The sequence below is a fragment of the Sorex araneus genome, chromosome 3 (assembly GCF_027595985.1).
Source record: "Sorex araneus isolate mSorAra2 chromosome 3, mSorAra2.pri, whole genome shotgun sequence".
NCBI classification, from domain to species: Eukaryota; Metazoa; Chordata; class Mammalia; order Eulipotyphla; family Soricidae; genus Sorex; species Sorex araneus.
This window is the reverse complement of record NC_073304.1, coordinates 219,710,515-219,726,226: the sequence shown is the minus strand read 5'-3', so window position 1 is coordinate 219,726,226 and position 15,712 is coordinate 219,710,515. Positions and strand designations below refer to the sequence as shown.

Sequence of the window (15,712 nt, the reverse complement as noted above, 5' to 3'; positions counted from 1 at the left end):
GCAACAGCAGGTGCCGAGCGCCCCCCAGTGTGCGCAGCGAGGGGCGGGCGGGAGGGGGGACCTTCGGCTCCTTCCAGGCGCTTCCCGGCTCGCTTCCCGCAAGTCCTTCCCGTTCCCACGGTACAGATGATAAGGCGAGGCGACGGAAGGCGCCTGGACTGTGGGTCCGAAGCCGTCCCCGCGGATAACGGGGCTCTGCGACCTTGAGTGAGGGTCCGTCCAGGCTGGCACTGATCCGCGCACACACACAGGCCGAGCGCAAGGTCACGAGCATCCGTCGCTGCAGACGAGGTCCCGGGACGGGGTTCACTAGTCCACGTCCCGGCGAAGGACCGAGCCCGGAGCCGGGAGGGGGGGGGGGCGGTACACTACGGGGACCGGGAGGGGCCGCGCCGTCCCGCCAGCCAATCGCCGGCGCCGGAAGGGGCCGTTGCCCGGGCAACGGCGACGTCCGGTCTGCGGAGTCTGACGGCGGGAAAGACGATGAGTAAAGCGCGCGCTGAAGCCGCGGCGGGAGGTACCGGGCCCGCGGGCTCCGGCGGGGAGACGCGGGAGCGGGCGAGGGAGGGGTGGGCCCAGGGGACCCCCCAGCCCTCCCGCCGCGTCTCTCCGTAGCCCCCGAGATCGTCCTGCGGTACCTGCAGGAGCAGAACAGGCCCTACAGCGCCCAGGACGTGTTCGGGAACCTGCAGCGGGACCATGGCCTGGGCAAGGCGGTGAGCGCCCGTCCCTCCCGGGGGGCCTGGCCCTCGGGCCGGCCCCGGCCTGAGCCCCGGCCGCCGTGTCCCCGCAGGCGGTGGCCAAGGCGCTGGAGCAGCTGGCGCGGCAGGGCAGGCTCCGCGAGAAGGCGTTCGGCAAGCAGAAGATCTACTTCGCCGACCAGGTGAGCGCCGCGGCGGGGCCTGGGCTCGACACTGAGCTGGCTGCAGGGTCCCGCACTGTTGCCACCACGCTTCTTTTTCTGCCTGGAGGCCCCTTCGCAGTGTGGAATTCTGGCTCTATTAACATTACTATTTTGGGGTTTGGGGTGGGGATGCAACCGTCGTCATCCTCGGGCAGGGCCAACCCCCTTCCCCTGTGCGCTGTCTCTGGCCTGGAACCTAGATTCTGGATCACACCCACCCTGGGCCACATGATTTTTTTTTTTCTATTTCCACCGGCCGTTCCCTCACACCTCCCTAACATACTCTAATCCGTGTTTCTACCCCACACCACCTGGGTGCTGTCAGCTGATCTAAATTACCCCAAGACCCTTTGTTTGTTTGTTTGTTTTTTTCTTTTTTTTGGGTTACACCCGGCAATACACAAGGGTTACCTACTGGCTTTGCACTCAGGAATTACTCCTGGTGGTGGTCAGGGGACCATATGGGATGCTGGGAATTGAACTCAGTGGGCCGAGTCAATTACCGCTGTGCTATTGCTCCAGCCCCCCAAGGCCCTTCCCCCCCCCCCCCAATGTAGGAGTACTGCTGTTTATTCAGTCACTGATGAAGCTGACCAAAGCAGCCCAGGCCCATTTTGATGCTTCCTACTCTATTGAAGATCTGAGGAAAGGTTAGCAGGGTGGTTAGGGGTTTTTGTTTTTTTAAGTTTTTGGGTAGCCTGGCAAGCTACCCGTGGCATATTCGATATGCCAAAAACAGTAACAACAAGTCTCACAATGGAGACATTACTGAACAATGGGAGGACAGACAGTGCCGTGCAAATTTTTGGGTCACACCTGGCAATACTCAGGGCTTACTCCTGTCTTCGTTCAGGGAGCACTCGCGGCAGTGCTCGGGGAACCATATGGAGTGCTCTTGATTGAACCCAGGTCGGCTAAGTGCAAGTCAAATGCCCTCCGTGCTGGACTATGACCCTGGCCCCGAGGGTTAGTATTTTTTAACTTTGCAGGCCCAGAGGTCTCTTGTCACAGCTGGACAGTCACTACCTTTTCCTGACTTTTGTCTGCCCTTGTTAAGCACGAGCAGCTATAGAAATGAGAATGTTACGCCTGTGTTCGGTTTTGTTTTCAAAAATGTGTAACTAGGGGGCTGGGAAATGGTGCAAGGGGTTAGGGCACATGTGTAGCAAACACCCAACCTGGGTTTGATCCTTGGTGCCACATGCCCGAATGAGCCTGCCAGGGTGCCCTGAGCAGTACTGTGACCTCAGGCTTTAGCACTAAACTGCCAACCCACCTGCTTGGCCCCTGAAATCCTGTTTAGGATGCCCACCCCCCAGAAATGTGTACCCAGTTGGATTGGGTTTGCAGCTGTGGTCTGACCCCTGCTCTAAACATTCACTTAAAAGCAGAACCCAGGTTGCTCTGCTGAAGTCACATCTTTCGGGTCTTCTCCCAGCATCAATCACAGCACCCTTTTCCCTTTTCATTTTTGGGCCACACCCGCCGATGTTCAGGGATTACTCCCAGCTTTGCACTCAGAAATTACTCTTCAGCAGTGCTCAGGGAACCATATGGGATGCGGGGATTGAATCTAGTTGGCTGCCTGTAAGGCAAATGATTTGCCCACTGTACAATCGCTCAGGCCCCAATAAGACCCTCTCTGAGCCCCAACACTGTCCTTTTCTTTTTTTGGCGGTTGGGCCACACCTGCAGTGTTCAGGAGTTTATTCCTGGCTCTGCACTCAGAAATCCTTCTGGCGGTGCCCGGGGAACCCATATGCCAGGGATCGAACCCAGGTCGGCTGCAGGCAAGGCAAATTCCCTACCGACTAGCCTATCACTCTGGCCCCAACACTTTCTAGTGCAGATCTCTAAGGGGAGGGGGGACCTCATTTCTTTTGGGGCCCGGTAGCTGTGGCCCCACCATGCTCTTCACCTGGAAGCCCTTTGCAGACCTGTGTCAGATTTCATCTTTTACACATATACACACGCATGTATGCACTGTCATTGATGTTGTATCCAGGGATGCTCAGGGTTTATTCCTTGTCGGGGAACCACGCGCAGGGCCAAGGAATCAGATCAGGTGCCACTTTAACCCCTGTTTAGTCTCTCCAGCCTCTTAAAATTTTTGCTCCAGGGAGGCCAGAGCCAAGGTACAGTAGGTAGGGCATTTGCCTTATAAGCAGCTGACTTGGATTTGATCCCTCGCACCCACCAGAAGTGATCTCTGGGCGCAGAGCCAGGAGCTCAGGGCGTCGCCTGAAAATTAAGAAATTTGAAATTAAAATCTTTTTTCTGGTTGTTGGGCCGGTGGAGCTTAGGCATCCATAGGCAGCGTCCAGGGTCAGCTGCTTGCAAGGCATCCTTGAGCCCTGTAGTATCTCTCTGACCCACTCGTGCCCTTTTATACCTTTATATTAGGACCAGTGCTAAACTGGGTGACTTCTCAAAAAATATCCTACTTTTTTTCCAGGCCCTCTGGATGGTTGAGAATTAAAGTTCTTTTTTTTACTTTTTTTTTGGGGGGGGGGTCACACCCGGCAATGCACAGGGGTCACTTCTGGCTCATCACTCAGGAATTACTCCTGGCAGTGCTCAGGGGACCATATGGGATGCTGGGAATCAAACCCGGGTCGGCCGCGTGCAAGGCAAATGCCCTACCCGCTGTGCTATTGCTCCAGCCCCTAAAGTTCTTTTTTTTAAATCTTTGTTTTGGGCCACGTCCAGTGGCGGTGCCCAGGGCTTACTCCTGGTCGTGCTCGGGAGACCACTGGGGATGCTGATGATTGAATTAGGGTCAGCCTTGTGCAAGGCAAGCCCCTCACCTGCTATATTATCGTTCCAGCCCAGGAGTTCCTGGTTCTTGATGTAACTTTCCTTCCTGTCATGTGCCTCACTTCAGCCCCGTTCTATTTCCCCTTGTCGTCGGCAGGAGCAGTTTGACACGGTCAGTGATGCCGACCTTCAGAGCCTGGATGCCAAAGTCATGGCCCTCACTGCCGAGGTGCAGAGCCTGCAGCAGAGCTGCCGCCACATGGAGGCTGGTAGGACCGGGCAGCCCTGGGAGTGGCCCCTGGGGTCAGGGTCAGCCCGAAGACCAGAAGCCACTAAGCACATGGTCTGCTGAGTGTTGTCTAGATGCAGCCAAGATCCCCGCCCGCACACATATCTCACTTGCTTGTGTTTCTTTGCTTGCCTCCTAGATCTACTCTGGGGAGTCTGTTCTCTCTTAAACACATGCTTCTCTCTCCTTACGTGTTTCTTAATAAAATAAAAAAGACCCCTCTGCTGGGCAGCCTCAGGTGCTCAGGCTACCGCCAAGGAGGCGCCATGCAAGGACACGCAGTTCTGGTCCCTTATCTTCCGTGGTTGTCAGCGTTCCCGCCTCTACGTGTGGGTGTGGAGGAAAGCAGCACGGAGCCTGCGGGCTAAGCCTGGCCTCCTCCAGCATAGAGGCCCCTCTGGGGCAGGGCGCTGGCTGCTCTCACCGGGGTACACCGGCCGGCGGGGAGAGCAGCCCCTCCTCGGAGTAGCAAGCAAACACCAAGAGATGTGATTGCAGAGCTGAAGGAGCTCACGAGTGCCCTGACCACGCCGGAGATGCAGAGAGAGATCCAGGAGTTAAAGGAGGAATGTGCCGGCTACACCGAGAGACTCAGGAACATCAAGACGGCCACCAACCACGTGACTCCCGAGGAGAAGGAGCGGGTGAGCCCGGTGGCAGGGGGGTACAGCCGCACGGTGAAGTGGAGGCTGCCAGGCTCAGCGTGTTTCTGCTGTAGGTGTACAGAGACCGGCAGAAGTACTGCAAGGAGTGGAGGAAGCGGAAGCGGATGGTAAGTTCCCCGGGGCTTCAAGACCAGCCTGGGAAGCTGCAGCTTGAACCAGGGGTCTCCCAGGCTGGGCTGAGAACTGTCCGTCTGAAAGCGGTGGTTTCTTGTCAGGCGACAGAGCTGTTCGATGCAATCCTCGAAGGCTACCCCAAGAGCAAGAAGCAATTCTTCGTAAGTGCTCCCCGACCCCCCTCGCGCCCCAGTGCCCTCCATCTAGAGAGTCTCACCCGCTTGTGTTGGCCCACAGGAGGAAGTTGGGATAGAGACGGATGAAGACCACAATGTAAAGCTCCCAGATCCCTGAGCCCGCCACATTGAGGTGGGCTTTGTCCCACCCTTGAGTGGAGCAGGTGGGAAAGGTGTGAACCAGAGGGTGGAGGGAGGGTGCCTTGGCCACGAGTGGATGGTTGCGCTCACTTCCTCATTCACACCTTGATCTTAACACACATTTGGAACAATGCTGAAGGAAAAAGCATTTGGCAATATTTATTGTAATATAATCTGATATAAAAATATTTAATTTCCTCTGGATACAAAGCCTCCCAGATAGCAAACCTGAGGCAGGCATAAGGGAGCCTGAGGTGGACGGGCTTGAGGCCACTGTACATAGGGGGAACTCGGAGCCTCCGCATCAGGACTGCTGGGCTCTGCCCTGGCCCGTGTCCACTCCAGGCCTGGGAGCCAGCTGGGCAGCACCACAAGGCTGGGAGTGGTCTTGAGGTCCAGTTAATTTTCCAAAATTGTAAATTTAGCAAATTGTAGAAAAATAAATTTTATTTTGCCAACATTGTGTCACAGTTGACGTTACTAGTGCCTGAGGAACGGCTGGCTTGCTCTCCTGTCCAGGGCAGAGGCAGGAGCCTGGCCCCCACCCAGGCTGACTAGCCCTACCCAAGGAGGCAGACATCTAGCCTAACTACACCGAGAGAAGTTTCTTTTACTCCTTTCCTCCCGGGGGGGAGGGGGTTGTCAGAGTTGGGTCACCTGTTACTCAAGCGACCTAAACAGGCCAGGAGGAATCCCCAAATATATACAGGTCATGATCTGACACTTGGGGCTTAGGAAAAGGGGAGAGACCTGGAGCTCTGGGGTGCCCAGCAGCTCCCATCCCAGGAACGTTCCACGGGGAGAGGGGAAGACTGGGTAGGTTCGAGTTTTATGGTCAATATAATAAATTAATCAGAAGCGTTCGCAAACACCCCAGGCCCTCAGAGTGAGGCTAGGGAACAATCTCCGAGGAGGAACCCGGCTGGCCGGGCGCGGGCTGCAGTCCGATCTCCTAAGCCCAGCGGTGCCAGGACCAAGTGGGAGACTCGAAGGCCTCGCTGGCTGTCTGCAGGTTCCAAGAAACGGTCAGTAAAGCTGGTTCTTTAATTGATGCAGGACGCCAATCACAATCTCCCGGAGGGTCTGCGGGGGCAGCAGAAAGACACCACTCAGGTCAGCTCAGCAGTGGCTGCTGAGTCCAAGGTGTGCGCTTATTACTTCATGCCCCCCACTTTAACTGATGAAGCACAGTTTACAGGACTGTCTGCAGTTCCACGCATGCAGTCCAACACCACCCCCACCATTCTGCCAGTGTCCAGGGACCCCCTTCCCAGGCCAGGCCAGTTGACCAAGTCTCTAATCCTGTTGCCTTTGGTCATTTGTTTATTTACAACTTTATATTCTACCTATAATGAGATTCTTCTGTGTCTGTCCCTCTCCCTGTGACCCATTTCGCTCAGCATGATCCTCTCCAGACCCAGCCATGCGCAGCTCTTTAGGAGACAGAAAAGGGGGGCACTTCCTTGTATGTGGCCAACTGTGGTTCGTTTCTGGTACCCCAAACAGTCCCCTAAGCTCACCAGGAGTGAGCCCTAAGCACAGCTGGGTATGATTCAAAAACCAAAAGAAGCTTAAAAAAAAAAAAAAAAGTAAAGGGGTGGAGCTGGAGCCATAGCACAGTGGGTAGGGCGTTTGCCTTACACACTGCTGACCTGGGTTCGATTCCCAGCAATCCCACATGGTCCCCCGAGCACTGCCAGGGATGATTTCTGAGTGCATGAGCCAGGAGTAACCCCTGTGCATCGCCGAGTATGACCCAAAAGGCAAAATGGCGGGGGGGTGGGGGTGCGGGGAACTGCCTCAAAGCCTGGGTTCGTTCATGGCTTTCTGAGCACCACTAGGTTTGGCCAAAAATAAAGCCTCTGATTTTGATTGGTTTGCTTTGAAATAACTCCGTAAGGAGTATAGAGATGGGTAGTTGTGTAATGCAGCAAATACAGATTATTGTGGTAGAGTTCAGGTGTGTGTGGGGGGGTACTTAAGTTTTCGTTGTAATATCTGCACAATGTTGCAGTAAACTTAAAGCATTTCATAGTAAAAATGCTGGGAGGGGCTGGAGAGTTAGTTCAGCAGGTAGAGAGCGTTGTCTTCATGCAGCTCATCCAGGTTTGATCCCTGGTACCAGATATGGTCCCCTGAGTACTGCTAGGAGTCACCCCTGAGCATAGAGCAAGGAGTAAACCCATAGCACCTGCTGGTGTGGCTCAAAAAACCACAATCTTGGATAATCTCCAGCCTCAGAAAAAGCAAACAGGCCTCAAAAGCAAAAGACGGGCTGGAGAGAAAGAATAATAGGCAGGGGCCGGAGTGATAGCACAGTGGGTAGGGCGTTTGCCTTGTACGCAGCCGACCCGGGTTTGATCCCCGGCATCCCATATGGTCCCCCAAGCACTGCCAGGAGTAACCCCTGAGCATCGCTGGGTTGTGACCCAAAAAGCAAAAAAAAAAAAAGAATAACAGGCAGGGTGCTTATCTTGCATGTGGCCAACCAGTGTTCAATCCCCAGCACGCCAAGCAGCCACCCTAGTACCACCAGGAGTGATTCCTGAGTGCAGAGCCATAAGTAACCCCTGAGCACTGCTAGCTGTGAAACCCAACCACCCCTCCCACAAAAAGCAAGACAGTGCAATCATTAATATTAACACAGCACCTCTAACAAATAATTGTAATAACCTGGGGAAACTCCAGCTGGCCAGGAATCTTGCCCAAACCCAGGTAATTCTGCTGCCAATGATCAGGGCTGATGCCAGAGGCGGCCTTACCTCCCGCTGAGCAGACTCCGGCAGGCTTTGCAGGAGTGCGCGCTCACACACTTGCCAAATGAAGCCTCCAGGTGAAAAGCACAGACAGCACATGTGGGGACGCCTGGCCAGTGACCAGGGAGGTGCATACCTGAGGCTTACAGTGCTCCTCAATCCAACTGAAGACACAGGCCGACAGCTCCTGGAAGCTGGCCACCGAGATGGATGCATTGAAGGACTGGAACAGGGAGTCCATGATGCCTTGAAACACGTTGAACTTGACCTGGTCAGAGACCTGGTCCTCTCCCTCGTGGGGGTTGTCCTGGTGCGCCTTCACGATCTGCTCATAGTTCCTGAAAGGGAGCAGCAAAGTACAGCTGAGCACTGCAGCAGCTCTGATCGCCAGCCAGAAAAACAGCGTGACCCTTCGTACCCCCAGGATGGGGAGTCCCAGGGTTTTGTGATGTCTAGATACTGCCTTAGCTCCTCTCCATGAATCCCGCAGGCATTTCCAGGGTCTGCTACGTGCCAGGGGCTGGAGGATCGGGTAGAGCCTGCCTCTGAGGGGTCGCCTGAAGGACAGCGTCTTACCTACACTCTATTACCTGACTCAGCCTGTGATCTAGGAGAGGCATGCACGTAAGCCAGCCTCGAAGTCCCTCAGAAGCTCCCGGCCCCCCTCAAAAGGCCAGACCCCCTTACACTTTCATGATCTTCAGGGCCATGACGTCCTTACGTAGTGTGGATACTTCCTCCTCCTGCTTTTTCTTCTCCTTGTGTAGAAACTGGATGTAGTCGATGGCTGGAGTTGACACAAAGCAAGTCTCAAACAAAGGGACATGGTTTTGTCCCCTTCTCCCAAAGACCCGAGTCTCCCATTACAACCACCACACCCAGGAGGGGGCCCCACCCCCTGGCCATACTCTTCTGTAGAACAATGGCTTTGCTGAGCTTCTGGGAGCCAATGGAGAAATCTTGCTGCTGGCAGGTAGGGACGATGGTCTGAAGGTCGTCATAGCCTCTCTGTGGAAACAGCAGGGGACAGGGCAGCTAGCTCTGAGGGGCTATGCCAAAAGGGCACAAACCTTTCTCTCTGCGACAGTCTCACGCTCACACCCAAAGGGACGGGGGTCTGGAAGGAGGGAGACAGTCATGTCTGGGACTACGGGGCCAGTCTGATGGGTCTGGGGCTCAGGTACATGATACTGTGGGGCATTGATATGCGGGTGCGGGGCTGGCTCCCCCAGTCACCTTGATGGCATCCCGCCTCTTCTGCTCGGCCTGAGTATGGGCGCGCCGTCGGCGGTCATTGTACGACTCTTTGTAGGACTCCTGGTGGTAATCACTGTCCTCATCATCTAGAGTTGGGGACAGGCAGAGATCATGCTGGGGCCCGGTGGAGTCCAGCTAGCCCGCATACCCCCCCACATGGAAGAATCGGTACTTAGAGCTAGTAGATGCATGGAAGAACCTAGCCCCCTACATGAGGTGAAAGATGGCGAGACCCTGTGTCCAGCAGTAGGATGACAAGATCCTGGCATGGGTGATGAACTCCCACTTTAGGGAAGATAGTAAGATAATGACATCTGAGTCCCCTGTGGGGGTGGATGCTGCTGCCTACCTGTGTTGGGGACGGAAGAGGCACTGGTGGAACCGATGCTATTAGCTCTGGACACTACACTCCCCTTGTGAGAGCTTTCTACAAAAAGCCCTGGAAAAGAGAGGTCCCGATCACTATGGGTGGCTGGGAGGATACTTCGAGGACGCTGAAATGATTTCTCTCCTTCAACTGCAAAGCCAACAAGAGGGCCAGAGAGACAGTACAGTGGGTAGGGCTCTTGCCTTCCATGCGGCCGACCTGGGTCCCAACACCCCATTATGATGCCCTGGGCACTGCCAGGAAGTGATCCCTGAGTGCAAAGCCAGGAATAAGGCCCGAGCACCACTGGACGTGGCCACAGACAAAAAGCCAACCAGACTGAGTCCCACTTATTGTCATGCCCCATCATAACGCCCTGTTCCTTAGTGTCTAGGATGCTCCTCCAGCCTGCAATGATCTCCTCGATCACAAAGTGGCACCTGGCTGCGGGAGGCACAAGACTGTCACTACTCCATCACTGCTCTGCTCCTCCCTCATTCTCTTAAGCCAGAAAGAATCTCAGGGCAGTCACTGGCAGGGTCAAGTCTGGCAGAGCCACTCAAACCACAGGGGTTTGAATGGCGGGGAAGACACTCACCGGGGTCCAGGCTGTTGTCACTATAGGCATACTCCACCTGTGGCACCAACATGGGAGAGGTACATCAGAAGCCTGCCTCTGGGGAAGGATTCGCTTACGCAGTGACAATACCCACAGGCACACCCAGGTACAGATGTACACCCCAAATCACACACACTCATCCCCCCCATCACCCCAAATTACATAACCCCAATTTCACAGGTCCCCAGGCATTCCCGAATATACATACCCAAACTACACACCACAAATCACATACAACCAATGACACACCTCCCAGAAACACCCCCCATAACACCCTCCAATTAGACATCCCGAATCATACAACCCCAATTACAGATACCCCTAGTCACCCCACCCTCACACTTCTTCATTAAACACTCCATCACACACACCCAATTACACACACCTGCGGAGCACAGGCAGTTGAAGATTCAGACACACACACACACAAACACACACGTGTACGGAGCACAGGCAGTTGAAGATTCAGACACAGACACACACGTGTACGTCGCCAGTGTACACAGTGTACACGCTTTCCACCCAGCGCACACACATCTACACACACACACACACGTATCCCTAGTGAACACAGGCTTTCCACCCAGAGCCAAGGCTGGCCAGGCCGTGGGAGCGCCAGCCCCGGCTCACCCCTCGCCCCCCGCCCGCGGCCCCCACCCCCCACGTGCCCCGCGCTCACACATGCCTCGGTCAGTTGCGTCCCCACCTTGGTACAGGCGGGGTAAGAGCTGTCTTCTCTGCAGCCCCGGGGCCCGGAGAGCGGGGGGGACTTTGGGGACTGCCAGGAATCCCCTCGTCTTCCGAACCCCCTACGTGCACGAGCCCGACCCGACCTCCCCTCGCCGGCGTGCGCGCCCACGGGGCTTGCCTTGACCCAGGGGTCCTCCGGCGAGGCGCCCGGCTCCGTCATCTCCGACCCACCGTACCGGAAACGAGCCAGAGGCCGGGCCCCCAGCCGCGAGGAAGAGGCGAGGCCCGCCCACGTGACCAGAGGCCACCAATCCAAGGCCGGGGCGGATGCTGCGCACGCGCGGCGCAAGGGAGGCGGGCCCAGGCGCGTACGCAGCCGGGGGAGGGGCTGGCCGGCCTCAGGCTGTTCTACGGGCGCTGTTTTCGGGTCCCTCCGGGCAGAGCGCCCGAAAGGGTCCTGATCCGAGGCTTTCCGCTGCTGTAAAGGTGTGCGCACGTGCCCCGCCGGCCGTTTCCCCGGACCCCGCCAGGCTGCAAGCTGAGCACAGCCCCAGATACTGCTTGGCTGGTGAAACAGGAGCTCTCCGCGCCCTGCCAGCGCCTGGCAGACCTGGGCAATTTAAGCCTGCAAAGAGCCTGTTTGCTACTTTATACCGCCCGAAGGCCGGCCGGGCTAAGGTTGACCTGGTCTGGCTAGCTTCAGAAGTTCCCAGCTCCTGTCGGCCCTGCACCTGGGCCCCAGAGACCGCCCAGGAATTATGGGAGCAGAAAGCAGACAACACACAGGCAGGTCTGGAAATATTGACCTTTAATTCTATTATAAGTTCCACATTTCTCCTGGTCCCAGTAGGCACACACCCCAACACGTGGGGATGGAATGCGGGGTCGTGCTCTCCCACGAGCCACATACTCGGTGTTGCCAAATGCCAGCGGGCTGGATGGGCTTCCTGGTGCACCCGCCTTGTCCTGCGAGGCTGAGCTCAGGGCCCTAGGCCGATGCCACCTCTCTGCTGGATTGTGATCCCTCCAAGGACCAATGTGACTCCGCAGGGAATCTGAGTCAGTCCGGGTCTATAGCGGCTTGGGGATGCGCTCCTGCAGGAGTCTCCAGGCTTTCTCCACCTTTGGGCAGGCCAGAGTCTTAGGAGGTGGGTTCAGGTTCGGGTGGGCGCCCTCTGACCACAGCCCCACCTGCTCACCTGCTTCTGAGTGAACTGAGGCTCCCATAAGGTACTCAGCACCACGTGGCTCTGCTCCACCAGCTGCTGCCCAGACATCTGGCTCTGCAGGCGGCTCTGGGCCGCAGCCTCGCTCAGGCCGTCCCTCTCCACGATGCGGCGGATGGCCTGGGCACACAGGAGGCACGTGTCAGCTCTGGCTCAGGGCAGGGCACGGTCTGCAGAGGGGGGTGGGGGGGCCGGATATACCTCCGTCTGAGGGATGACCACGGTCCACACCTCATGTACCATGTTCTGCCAGCCGGCCTCAAGCAGTACGGCGGCATCAATCACGCACACACGCTTTCCTGCAGGGAGACCCCCCAGTCACTGCGGGCGGCACCCTGCCACCTGCACCAGTCAGAGAGCCAGTGGGCCAGTCCTTCGGGGAGTGGACGCTGTGACTCGGGGCCGGGAGCAGCCCACCAGGCCCTCCCGCCTTCCCTCCCACTCACCCTCCTCGGCAGCGTGCACCATCTTCTCCCGCGTCATCTGTGCAATAACCGGCCACATAATGTCTCTGAGGATCTTCATCTGCTGCTGCAGGGGGACAGGGTGGGCACGTGAGTACATTGGAGGTCAGCCCCGGAGGGAACCTGAATGGACACTGGCATGCTGGCCTGGAGCAGAGTGACCCACTGGGTCCCCAGTGCTGGCCGGGTGGAGCAGCAGAATTCTTTGGGGTGTGTTTACCTTGTTTCCAAACACGCGGCTGCCCAGGACCTTCCTGTTGATGACGCCATCCTTATGGAGAATTTCTAGGTGACAGAGACAGAACAGGCTGAAGAGGCCAGGCCACCTCCTCACTTCAGATCACCTCCAGCTCTCCCTGGCAGTACCTGTCCCGAAGGCTTGCACAACGGCCTGGTAGGCAGGGCCGCCCGGGGTGTAGGCCTGATGGCCCAGCTGGTCACTGTCGATGATAAACGCCCCCAGGTCCTTCAGCCGCCGAGCCACAGAGCTCTTCCCGGAGCCACTGATGCCCGTCAGCCCGATCACGTACAGAGACGCGGGGAGCTCTGGCCTCTTCTGGGGGGTTAATGAGAGACAGCCCCACAGTTACTCTCCCTAAGCCCCCCTCAGTCTCTCCAGGGGTCCCAGTTCCCCCTCAGGAGTGGAGGCGCACATTTGGAGGCCGTAGCAGCTCTCCCAGGATTCGCTGGCGGAAGCTGGAGGAGCTGACTTTGTCCTCTTCATTCTCCTGGTGGCTCTGGTCCTTCAGCAGCTTGATCTGGTACAAGGAAAGCTCCTGCAGGCCCTAGGAGAAGGGGTGAGGGAAGGAACGGCGACATGGAGGTGCCACACGGACGGCCAACCTGTCCCCATCAGTCCTTCCTACCCCAGAGAGCAAGCTGGCCGCCTCGCCTCATCCCACCACCCTGCACCCTTTCTCCCCTCCTCTGGCCGTGGTCATGGGCTTCCAGCAGCCCCCCACCATGGCCTCCTCAGCCCCCTCCACTCCCTTTGATGGGCTCCCTCCGGGGTTACATTCTCAAGGCGGAAGCGGTTGACGGCCATCCCCCCACGGTGGGTCTCCTCGCTGACCACCAGGAACTCCAGGGAGGGGTCAGAGCCAGCGGGCCCATAGGGGTCCAGCAGGGGCATGATATCAAAATTCAAGGAGGGCTTGATGTCCACCAGGAACTCACTCAGATGTTCCACGCGCTCTGCGTAGGGCTGGAGCAGCTCAGGGAGCAACTTGCCTGCGGAAGGAAGAAGCCGGAGGCTCCGTGAGATGCTTCCCCTGGAGAAACGCTTCCCCAACATCCCTGGTGGCAGGAGAGGGCTACTCGGTGGAGGCAGTGGGCACAGGCGGGCATGTGGTCGGGGGCTCCCAAGTCAGACGCGGAACCCCCAAGAAGCACACACTCCACCGGTCGGTCCCTTCTTCTGTCTTGGGGACTACTACCTACAACTCACTTATTCCAACTTCGGAATCATCACCTGGAGAACGTGGCCGAAGCGCCTAGCCCCTGTCCGGGGACCACATTATTCACCTAGCACTGAGTGATTCGGGGAGGGATGGTAAGGAATGGGTGGGCACGGTCTCCCCTCAGTCTGGCAAGGGTGTGTCTGAGTTGGGGGGGGAAGGCCCAGCCCCAGCCGCTAACCAGGATCTCTCTCACTCACTCTTCAAGAGGTCTTTGTCGGCTACTCCCACCACAAGCTGCTCCTGGGCCAGGATACAGGCGACACTGAGCAACACCTTGTGTGCATTGTGCAGGCGGTCGAAAGTGCCACCCACAGCCCCACGCTGGTAGCCACGCACTGGCTGCTTCGGAGACCTGGCTACTGGAGAGGCCGGCCTGATGGTGGAGGGCAAGAGGCCCTCGGGGGTGGCCACGGGCAGCTCCAAGTGCTCATAGTCGGGATACAGGAGCACCGAGGCCAACTGTGGGCAACAACTGTAGCAGCTGGTGGCATAACGCTCTAGTTGTTGCTTCACCGGGTTGTACTGGCTTCCGTCCAGGGTCTGGAAGTCGGTGAGCACCACTTCCGGCGGGTGGGCGAGGTTCTGGACGGAATCGGGCAGAGCAGGGTGGAAGGGGCTCTTGGGTTGAATGTTGGTCAGCAGAATGCGGACGTCCAGGTGCCGGTGGACGTCGGCGCCGGCATAGAAGTGCGAGATGAAATCGAGAATCTCAAACGTGGCCGGCACGGGGCTGGACTGCGGCTGCGCCGGACCCGCCAGGCTCATGCCCGGCTGCAGGTGGACGTAGAGCGTGTGATTCACCAGCCGGGCCGCCGAGGTCAGGATAGGGGCCAGGCGCGGGGCCAGGGAGGCCAGCGGCGTTGTCAGCACCAGGAGGCCCGATCGGAACAGGGACATGCTGCCCAGGCCTGCAGACAGTCAAGGGGGCGAGGGTGACCGGTGGGGGAAGGGGACGCGCGGGGCGTTGGACCCAAAGCAAGGGGACCTTGACCACGTCCTCCGCGAGGAAGCCGGGGGTGGGAGCGGACCCTGGTTCAACGGCGCCTCGGGGCTGTGCTCTACGACTCGGTTTCCTCAGGGCTCGGACGCGGCCGTGACTTTCGCTGGACTAAACGGCGATCCGGGCAGGGGACCGCCGGCCACAAGCCCCTGGGCCGTGGCCCCCCGGGACGCGGGACTCCCCGGCCCTCCGGCTAGACTGCACCGGGGCCTCCAAGGGCTCGAGGGAGGTGAGTCAAGAGGGGTGCTCGGCCTCGGCTCGGCCCCGCTACTTACTGCGACCTCCCGGCTCAGTTCTGCTGGCACCGCCGCGGAGGTTACGGCCGGCCCCGCCCCGCGCCGCGACCCGGAAGCAAACGTTGGGAGCTCCGCGCTACGGGGGCCGAGACGGGCCAAACCTCTGGCGCCGGTTCGGGGCGGAATCGTCGCGAGGTTTCCTGGGGGGCGGGGCGGAGTGGGGCGGGCTCTGGGCTAGGTCCGGCGTGGGGTCCTGCACCGCCCGCGGACGGGGAATTAGCCCGGTCACCCGGGAGTCAGCGGCAAAGACAGCTGATAAGTTCCGGGCACGGAGGTGGGGTCGGGGCAGCGTCTAAGTTAGGGTTCGGTGGTCCTGCAGTCCTCTGGCGCCCGCCCGGTGCACAGTCGTCCCGTGGGAGATAACGGGACAGCTCTGTCCGAACCCCCGTTTCCTCTGGCGCCCGCCCGGTGCACGGCCCTCCCGTGGGAGATAACGGGACAGCTCTGTCCGAACCCCCGTTTCCTCTAGCGCCTTCCCGGTGCACGGTCCTCCCGTGGGAGATAACGGGACAGCTCTGTCCGAACCCCCGT

The 15,712-nt window shown here is 58.3% G+C and overlaps 3 protein-coding genes across 10 annotated transcripts; 1 reads left to right on the top strand and 2 right to left on the bottom strand.

Moving 5' to 3' along the window:
• Positions 1-466: 466 nt before the first annotated feature.
• Positions 467-5,099, top strand: PSMC3IP (PSMC3 interacting protein). Its single transcript, XM_004608799.2, has 8 exons — positions 467-517; positions 616-716; positions 794-883; positions 3,819-3,930; positions 4,449-4,594; positions 4,669-4,722; positions 4,831-4,890; positions 4,967-5,099. The coding sequence occupies exons 1-8, from the start codon at positions 484-486 to the stop codon at positions 5,021-5,023; spliced, it is 654 nt and encodes a 217-aa protein (XP_004608856.1). The 5' UTR covers positions 467-483; the 3' UTR covers positions 5,024-5,099.
• An 81-nt stretch (positions 5,100-5,180) lies between these two features.
• On the bottom strand, positions 5,181-11,018 carry MLX (MAX dimerization protein MLX). 6 transcript variants are annotated; one of them, XM_004608797.3, is made up of 8 exons: positions 10,914-11,018; positions 10,025-10,061; positions 9,409-9,498; positions 9,039-9,145; positions 8,711-8,810; positions 8,490-8,589; positions 7,939-8,140; positions 5,181-6,129 (listed from the first exon to the last, which is right to left on the bottom strand). In XM_004608797.3, the coding sequence occupies exons 1-8, from the start codon at positions 10,953-10,955 to the stop codon at positions 6,073-6,075; spliced, it is 735 nt and encodes a 244-aa protein (XP_004608854.1). In that variant the 5' UTR covers positions 10,956-11,018; the 3' UTR covers positions 5,181-6,072. The 6 variants fall into 6 exon arrangements, with proteins under 6 accessions (XP_004608854.1, XP_054989587.1, XP_004608853.1 ...); XM_055133612.1 differs by having other exon boundaries at positions 10,731-11,012; XM_004608796.2 differs by having other exon boundaries at positions 10,752-11,012.
• A 508-nt stretch (positions 11,019-11,526) lies between these two features.
• On the bottom strand, positions 11,527-15,293 carry COASY (Coenzyme A synthase). 3 transcript variants are annotated; one of them, XM_055131466.1, is made up of 10 exons: positions 15,161-15,293; positions 14,083-14,793; positions 13,441-13,655; positions 13,079-13,210; positions 12,792-12,981; positions 12,646-12,710; positions 12,408-12,492; positions 12,163-12,260; positions 11,935-12,081; positions 11,527-11,857 (listed from the first exon to the last, which is right to left on the bottom strand). In XM_055131466.1, exons 2-10 carry the CDS (start codon positions 14,780-14,782, stop codon positions 11,807-11,809), a joined length of 1,683 nt encoding a protein of 560 aa, XP_054987441.1. In that variant the 5' UTR covers positions 14,783-14,793; positions 15,161-15,293; the 3' UTR covers positions 11,527-11,806. The 3 variants fall into 3 exon arrangements, with proteins under 3 accessions (XP_054987441.1, XP_054987442.1, XP_054987443.1); XM_055131467.1 differs by having other exon boundaries at positions 14,083-15,215; XM_055131468.1 differs by lacking the exons at positions 11,527-11,857; positions 12,163-12,260 and having other exon boundaries at positions 11,993-12,131.
• Between the last annotated feature and the right edge of the window lie 419 nt (positions 15,294-15,712).

Excerpts from the sequence above, each read along its gene's own strand:
- COASY (XM_055131466.1), bottom strand. The coding sequence starts at position 14,782 with ATGTCCCTGTTCCGATCGGGCCTCCTGGTGCTGACAACGCCGCTGGCC. Across the intron at positions 13,211-13,440 it reads ACCGCTTCCGCCTTGAGAAT|GGCCTGCAGGAGCTTTCCTT; the intron begins GTAACCCCGGAG and ends CCCTTCTCCTAG. Across the intron at positions 12,982-13,078 it reads AGCTGCTACGGCCTCCAAAT|AAGAGGCCAGAGCTCCCCGC; the intron begins GTGCGCCTCCAC and ends TTAACCCCCCAG.
- MLX (XM_055133612.1), bottom strand. The coding sequence starts at position 10,955 with ATGACGGAGCCGGGCGCCTCGCCGGAGGACCCCTGGGTCAAGGCAAGC. Across the intron at positions 9,499-10,024 it reads TGACAACAGCCTGGACCCCG|GGCTTTTTGTAGAAAGCTCT; the intron begins GTGAGTGTCTTC and ends TCTCTTTTCCAG. Across the intron at positions 9,146-9,408 it reads CTCTTCCGTCCCCAACACAG|ATGATGAGGACAGTGATTAC; the intron begins GTAGGCAGCAGC and ends CCCCAACTCTAG.
- PSMC3IP (XM_004608799.2), top strand. The coding sequence starts at position 484 with ATGAGTAAAGCGCGCGCTGAAGCCGCGGCGGGAG. Across the intron at positions 3,931-4,448 it reads CTGCCGCCACATGGAGGCTG|AGCTGAAGGAGCTCACGAGT; the intron begins GTAGGACCGGGC and ends ATGTGATTGCAG. Across the intron at positions 4,595-4,668 it reads CTCCCGAGGAGAAGGAGCGG|GTGTACAGAGACCGGCAGAA; the intron begins GTGAGCCCGGTG and ends TTTCTGCTGTAG.